Source organism: Trichechus manatus, unplaced genomic scaffold, assembly GCF_000243295.1.
Source record: "Trichechus manatus latirostris isolate Lorelei unplaced genomic scaffold, TriManLat1.0 scaffold00187, whole genome shotgun sequence".
Classification (NCBI taxonomy): Eukaryota; Metazoa; Chordata; class Mammalia; order Sirenia; family Trichechidae; genus Trichechus; species Trichechus manatus.
Genome location: NW_004444123.1, coordinates 119447 through 127930, shown reverse-complemented (window position 1 = coordinate 127930; position 8484 = coordinate 119447). Strand labels below are relative to the sequence as shown.

Sequence of the window (8484 nt, the reverse complement as noted above, 5' to 3'; positions counted from 1 at the left end):
TTCCGACTCATGGCGGCCCCACGGGTGCGGAGCAGAGCTGCTCCATAGCGTTTTCAATGGCTGTGATCTTTCAGAAATAGATTGCCCGGCCTGTCTTCTGCCTCATCTCCGGGTGGGTTCAAAACACCAACCTTTAGGTTAGTAGTCAGCGTTTTCCTGTTTCACTACCCAGGGACTCCAAATTAGGTGTACTTCCTGGAAAGGCTAGAAGTTTGTGAATTTCTTAAATAATGCAAAGAAAATAGTGAACAGGATGAGTAGAGATTCCTCTGGGGCATAGCTGTGAGAAGTACCAGGTTAAACCTGGGCAGGGAAGGTAGTGGATGTTGGGAAAATAATGAGAGACGTGGACAATCTGGCCAATTTTGAGACTGGTGAAAGCACTTGTATAAAGAGAGGATGAGCATGGACCTTGGCAGCTGGTGATGACACATTAGCTTTTGTCAGTAACCCAGGCGGCGAGAATATTGAGAAAATGCTAGGCAGATCACTGATGGCACAGTCCAGGTGAGGGGCGTTTGCTTGGGTCAGGTGCAAAGCACCAAGAGGACAGGCTCACAAGAAGGATTTTAGGAAATGCTTCGTGTCAGTCTCCTCAGATGGCCCACGCCTTCCTTTCTCCCATACATCTTCTGCGCATGTAGTTCTTGCTGAAGGTTAAAAGCGGGAGAGGGAGAAAGAGGAGGGAATGGATAGATACTGGGAAAAAGAGAAAGAGCAACTAGCTGACTCCTTTCTCCTAACAATCAAGCTTTTAAATCTCCTCAATAACGTCAAACTAGATAGCATAAGAAATGTGCAATTTCTCTCCGCGAGGAGAGAGAAACAGTAAGCAATAACGCTTCAAATGTCTTGAGAGTTGTTATTTCTTGAAGTGATGTGTGCTGACGCTTGAGCAAAGCTTTCGCTCTGGAGTGCTAAAATATTTTCTCTTTCTCACTGCCTTCCTAACATAGGCTTTCTGAAACATTAATTTATGCCAACAGTTTGTAAGTTCCAAGTACAGCAAAAGTGAGACTTAAGTCCGAAGGAAACGAGCAGTGATTAATAAATGCCTCAATTGGCATTTGGAGCTTCCATCATCCTGAAATAATTGTTGCCCGTGCTGGTGGTGAGCAGTTAAAAGATACCATGGAAATCAACCGTTTGATTCCCAATTTCATACTGTGCCATACAATCAATTCTTTTTAGTCAGACTGTCTTTAGATTTACTTCTGAGCCACAGTAAAATGAGGAAGCTTTCATTAATCTTTCAGATGCTTCATATTAATGACAAGACTCTTGCATGAACAATGTAACAGCAATTAAAAAGCCCATTAATCTGCATTACAGCTATTAAAGATGCATGTCATTAAAGGGTATGGAGTTTGATTCATTTTCGCACCCCCCAAAAAATGGAGCAATTATGGCCTGGCAATGCACTTTGTCATCAAATTAGGTTGGGGTTTTCCAGCAAATGGCCTTGCAGCATTTAGCTCTTCTCCTATTTTACTATTCATGACTGAAATGTGGAAGTCAAGACCTTTGAAATTACTTTACCTTCTTGCGGAGTAGAGATGTTCAGTGCATGTGGGCTCTCGGTGCAGCCCGCCAAAGTGCAGGCAGTTAGGGTCACTGCGTAGTTTCTGAAGGGTAGCAAGCCTGTCAATATGCCTATAATGAAAGAAAACAAAAGAGGTTTACATGTTTACAGTAAGCGGCTATAGACAACATTGTGTGTGTGTGTGAGAGAGAGACAGAGATCAAGAGATAGAAAATGAAAACATATGCCTCTTAAATTCATTTCCTGCCAGTCTGCTGAGTGAAGGATGGGGTAGCTAGTGGGAAAAAACTGTGAGACCCACAGATTATTAAGACCCCTCTAAAAGGAGCATTTTTCTCAAACGCATTGCTCAGACACTAGCGCCTCGCAGTATTCTCCTTTCCTCCAAAATGGGGGTCTGTAGACCTACAGTTTGTGAAACACGGCATGGTACCTCCCCTCTTAGATAGTTAGGATGCATGTTAGCCCATTTCAGTATCCCAGAACTCCTGCGGAAACAAAGCTGTTTTATTTTCTCCAACCTAGCATTTCTTCAACCTGATTTGACTAGAGAGCCCTTTTTATGTGGCATCTATTAACTCATGTCAGGAAATGCTACTCCAAAGAGCGGCTTCATTAAGTTAACTCTAGGATTCACACATACAAGCTATTTGTTTATGTTGCAGCTAACAAGTATGCAAATTCACAGGGTTGCACAATTAACAAATTAGATAATTATGCTTTTGTACTTCTACTTGCAAAATTATTAGTTTATTTAATTAAGACACCTGTCTTGAGCAGAAGCGTTGCACATGGAAGTGTGGAATTAACCTGGCTCAGTGGCGGATATATGAGATTGTTTTAGCAATTAAATGTACGTGTAGAAATTAAAACACATTTTGTTTGCTGGTTTTCATAATCAAGGCAAAAAGCTCTTTATTTAGATAATCTTGTGAATTAAAGAAGTATCAAAAATATAATTTGTACATTTGCTTACCACTGTTTTCCACTGCAGACATTTTCCAGGGCTGTCTTTAATCCTAATCACATAGACTATCATCGTTTTTATAAAAAGATTGGCCCGTTTCTTGTTTTCCCTTTATCGGTTAAACCTTCAATAGCCTAGAGAATATATTATTGTTTTAAGATGCCAATATTGGTGACCACTTGCATGATTCAAATGCAAATTGTAATGTACATGGTTGCCTCCCCAAAAGCAAATTTTAAAGATTAGAAGAGCAAAGGGCCAGGAAAGAAGCAAAGACCATAAGCCATTGTTGGCTTTGGCACCACTTCCCCTCCATCCCTAGTGCTGCCTGAAAGTCTTCATTCCAGCAGCCCCCCGGGACTGCCCTGTGCTCCCAAAGCCTCTTTGCCACACTTGTGCATGAAAATATCCATCCCCTTGGCACCACTGTCTCAACTCATGGCCAAAGGAGACAGCAAGCCCATGAACTAATTTGCATACATGTGTGACCTTCTTATGCCAAATTCAGATAGCTCTCATTTCAAAACTCCCTCATATCATAGTCTTCTGTTTCTCTCATTCTTGCCACTGTGATTGCCATATCCTCTTGAATCTTCCAGACCAGGACCCATGTTCTGAGTTCACGGTTTTTTTAAGAAGTTGTTTCTCCTTCCACTAAACATCATAAAAGAAAGCTTACATCCCCACATCCACATCCTCATGATGTAATAATAACCTTTTCAATTTTTTTTCAAGAAGCAGGTCAGGGTAGTGGCAAAGAACAGTAATGTGGGAGCTTGACTGCCTGGGTTCAAATATCTGGCTGTCTGGATGTGGGCAAGTTGTTCAGAGTTCCCTGCCTTAATTGTCTCATCTATAAACAGATAACACTAGTGTCTACCTTTAAGGAGTAGAGCGATAAACAACATCACAATAAACAGAAAAAATTGAAGTTGTCAACGATTTCATTCTACTTCATTCAACACTAATGCCCACGCAAGCAGCAGTCACGAAATCAAATGACACGTTGCATTGGGCAAATCCACTGCCAAAGACTGCTTTAAAGTTCTGAAAAGTAAAGATGTCACTTTGATGACTAACGTGCACCGGAGCCAAGCCATGGTATTTTCAATCACCTCATGGGCAGGAGAATGCTGGACAATGCAAAAGGAAGACGAAAGAAAAATTAATGCATTTGAATTGTGGTGTTGGCGAAGGATACTAAATATACCGTGGACTGCTAGAAGAACAAACAAATCAGTCCTAGAAGAAATACAACCAGGATGCTCCTTAGAAGAGAGGATGGCAAGATTTCAGCTTCTTTACTTTGGACACGTCATCAGGAAAGATCAATCACTAGAAAAGGACATCATGTTTGGTAAAGTAGAGGGGCAGCAAAAACGGGAAATCCGCAATGGCCATGAGGGACTCAAACATACCAATGATCATGAAGATGGCGCAGGACCTGGCAATGCTTTGTTGTTACACATAAGGTCACCACGAGTCACAGCCAACTCGATGACAACTAACAACATTTTGAGGAGAGGTTTCACAGTCATCTGTAATATCTTAACCACTGGTGGTGCAGTGGTTAAGACTTCAGCTGCTAACCAGAAGGTTGGCAATTCATATCCACCATCTGCTCCTTGGGAACTCCATGGGGCAGTTCTACTCTATCCTACAGGGTTGCTATGAGTTGGAAATGACTCAATGGCAAAGGGTTAGGTTTTTTTTGTTTGTTTGTTTTACCTCAATGGGTTATTATCAATAAAAATAAGTTCAGGGATGTTTTTACTTAAGTTTTTTACGTAAGTACAGAGCTTGAACACAGAGCTAAGTCCGAGCTATATCATTATTGCAGCCCAGCTTCTGCCTCACCATGCTATGAAATTATTTTTATCTTTTAAAGATCACTGTGATCCCTTAAATACCAAACTCAGTAACCCTTCCTCGGTCCTTATCCCCCTGTATTTATTGGACCTTGACCTCCCTCAGCTGCCTTCTATACTATTGAATTTTCCTGAGTTCTTCTCCTAAACGGCCGGGAGCTCCTTTCTTTCTTTGGCCAGCTCATCTTCCTCTCACAGTCCCCTAGATAGTTTTTGCTTCACAAACCTGTGTCCTCAGGTTTCTTTCTGTTTCTAAACACTTGCCATTGGCAAGCTTATCAAGCTCATCTCTAACGTAATAACCAAAAAACCAAGTCCGTAGCCATTGAGTTGATTCTGACTCAGAGTGACCCTATAAGACAGAGTAGAACTGCCCCACAGTGTTTCCAAGGCTGTAATATTTGTGGGAGCAGACTACCATATCTTTCTCCCACAGAGCCACTGGGTGGTTGGTTTCAAACTGTTGACCTTTCAGTTAGCAGCCAAGCACTTAATCACTGGGCTGCCAGGGCTCCTAGTCTAAGATAGTAGGAGGCCTATATTTAACTAAGAAGCCCTGGTGGTGCAATGGTTAAGCACTTGGCTGCTAAACGAAAGGTTGACGGTTTGAATCCACCATCGACTCTGTGGGAGAAAAGACCTGGTTATCCACTTCCAGAAAGATTACAGCCTAGGAAGCCCTATGGGGCAGTTCTACTCTGTCATATAGGGTCGCCATGAGTCAGAATTGACTCCATGGCACACGACAACAACATGTGTAATTAAAGACAAAGAACAAAAAATGGTCTTTGAAAGTATATTTCAGTATTAAATTAAAAAAAAGAGTACTGGGAAAAATACCATATTATATATGTATGTATAATGGAATCTTAGGCAGACAATGTGGTATGGATTCTGTCTCTATAAAAAATCCCAATGAGAGAAAATTGAATTTTTATTGTTGATGTTGGCTGCCATTGTGTCAATTCTGACTCATGGTGACCCATGTGCACAGAGTTTCCAGAGCTGTGGCTTTTCAGAAGCAGGTCGCCAGTCCTGTCCTTCACGTGCTTCTGGCTGGGTTTGAACTACCAACATTTTGGCTAGTAGTTGAGCTCTCAACCATTTGTCCTTCTCCCATTTAAGAGGCTTAGGGTGTTTATAATAGTGTATCTGACAGTGAGAACTTTAAAAGGTTGGCATGAGTATGTAGCTCGTCCTTTGGGAGACTTCACAGAGAAATCTTTTCTTTGAAATATTTGCAAGCGTCCCTTCCACAGGCAGGCCAGATGACCTCCCTCTCCACCACAAAACTCTGTGTAATCAGAAAATGGTCACCAACCATGTCAGGTAGCTTGCTGGTCCCTTTTGATAATGGAAGAGGGTGAGCTGAGAAAACATTTAATAAGCATAAAGTAAGCATTATTGATGTCTTAAAAGTGTTAGTATCCCATGAAACCCAAGAGTGTTGGTATCTGTATTGAAATCATTGGCATCAACAGGACCAGAAGTCTCACTGCTAAGCGATAATGCATCTTGCATTCATGCTTAACATTGAGAAATTCTGACATACCACACCAAGGGAGTTGGAAGTAAAGTAAGAATATTCCCTTTGAATTGCAGCCCTGTGGGCTTCAGTGGGTACAGAAAGCCAGACTGGAAGAGCAGGGTCAGGGACTTGATTTAAGAGAAGAAAGCACATCACAGGACAAAGTTCAGGAGCCCCAGTGCACATGGCATCAGACTGTATGCTCTGGGGATTCCCGCCTTGTAGAAGGCAAGGTCCTTATCTTAGAGAATCTTGCAACTTAAGTCCCTTACAATGATTTGGGGAACTCCCTCTTTATTTGCCCTATTTTCTAGCAACTAAAAGTATGGTTTACCCAAAACTGGGCACTGAATTGTTGATGGATTTTCCACGGAGACTTCTCATCCCCTTAGCTTCTCTTGGTGTCTCCCTCACTGTAGGAGAACCCACTCCCATCTCACCCCTTCCAGGGAGCAAGCAAAGGAACAGATATTGTTTCTTTTGACTGACAGATTATTATCGCCAACCCTTTCTTTCCTTTACTCTACCCTCATGTTTCAAAGGAGCCGAAAAGAAATATTCATAATTGGAGGCAGCCAGACCACCTAAGAGAAAATCACTGTGGAGGTGACACCAGCTGCGCACGCTTTTGTGCCCCTAATAGGACTCAGTATGCCGAGAAGCCGTAAAACCACCCAGAATGAGCCTGCTTTGTCATGGAAACATTTTGATTAACCCCTCGGACTAGATGCAGACAAGAATAAATGCTCTGCCTGGGGACCCAGCCTGAGACGCAAAGCAAAATGGCATCCTTTTTAAACCCAAACACATTTTGGAGAAGCACAAAAGGACGCCATTCATATTTACATACTTCAGCAGACTCCTCCTCCCACCCCCACCCCCAGCTGCCAACCTAGGTGTTTGGCCGGCATCCACTGTAATCTGTTCTCCTTCATTATGTTAATCTGTGGGCGGAAAGATTTCTGTCATCTTCGAATCGCTTGTACAGCAATGGTAAACACCTTGGCCTGTCTGTAATTGGACAGGTGTCTGCATTGATGTCACCCAGCTTTTAATTCAATTAAAGAACTGGCTGCTCTCCTAGCATTACCCACTCATTTCCGTTGCACTCTTCTTCTGGCTGTGAAATCTGCACCCTGCAATTGCCTACCCAGAGTCCAAAGTCAGCAGTCCCATCACAAAGATCACGCACGCGATTTTAGATGGGCTCTGAAAATCCAACAGTATTTTTATGTTAGCAAAGGTATTTGGAATAATATGCAGAATTTGTTATCTCTCTCCTTTGTTTCTTTGCCTTTAAATTCTATGTTATCTAAATGGTGTCTTCTACCTACTGGCCAGTAATTAGGGGCAGTCACAGCAAACAGAAAAGGCTTTTTCTAGCTTCCTCTCCCCTGGGCTTTCCTGCAACTCAAGAGAGCTCATCAGAGCACAATGCTCTTATTTATTTGCTGGCGTTTCACATTTGGATCAAGAAAGTGAGGGTGGGCAAGAGCAAGGCACTTATTAAGGGGACCATCTGGTGAGGGATACTGCACAGGCGGGGCTGCTACAACTACCTGGAGCCAGAATGGACGAGCCCACTTTTACAAGAAAACCAGGGAGGGGAAGGAGAGCAGAAAAGAAGAAGGAGAATTGCCGGGCTCAGAGTTCAGCTGCAGTGTTGATGAATTCTAATTTTTAAGTAAACATTCCAGAATAAGTTTTGAGCTGCAAGCCAACCCAGTGGATGGATAGAGTAAATCAGTTCAACATGCCATGCTTACCACCCACTTAGAGGAAGCTCTGAAAGTAAATTAAAGTTCTAACACAGACGTTTTGACACAGTGACCCCATGAAACTGAATAATGACATTTGTTAAATATGGATGAAAATTTAATGGTCTAACAGAGATCTGGAAATGCACCCAGGATTCTTCTCCTCTTGTTCATCATGGTCTAGGGGGTGGGATAGGTTGTTGTTGTGAGGCTTTTTGGATAACATTTTTTTAAAAAAAATAAGGATCCCTCATATTTATAAAATGAAAGTCAATTTTCATTTTAACGAAAAGGTGGAACAGTAAACATACTCACCTCAAACCTAAGGTAATTTATGGAAACTTTCCAGCTAACTCTATCCCTTTAATTTTCTTCAAGTGGACTTTCTGACCTTGTACATAACTTCCAGGAGGAATGCAGAAAACCATGTACCATGGACCAAAGATCATGCAGCTTTAGATGCTTACAAAGAGGAAAAATAATAATAATTTTCATTTTCTTTATAAAATACAGGGTCTAATGCTGGTGTGTTATCTGGTTAAGATTCTCTCTGCAGGTTTATGTGTAACCTTCAATCATTAAATAATGCTTCAATGGTAAGAACTACGCGAGTCTCTGTCTTTTTCATTCTGTTTCTCCAGGAGGCTTGAAGCCCCACGCTCGTGTTAACTCTTTATCTAATATGAAGGGCTGACATTAAAATCACTGGAATGCTCCAAGAAAATATCCGATCTGACAAAGCAGAGAGGCAGGCAAGGAGACAGGAGCTAAAGAAAAGAAAGAGAAAGCAAACCCATGCCTTGTGGCTCAGTGTCCCAAGC

General features: G+C 42.0%; 1 protein-coding gene across 1 annotated transcript in view; it reads right to left on the bottom strand.

Moving 5' to 3' along the window:
- The window catches only part of USH2A (usherin), a 551884-nt gene that overhangs the window by 487512 nt on the left and 55888 nt on the right, over positions 1–8484 (bottom strand). Inside the window, exon 12 of the mRNA XM_012558807.1 lies at positions 1540–1653. Within this exon, the coding sequence (XP_012414261.1) occupies positions 1540–1653 (114 nt within the window). The remainder of the gene's footprint in view (positions 1–1539; positions 1654–8484) is intronic.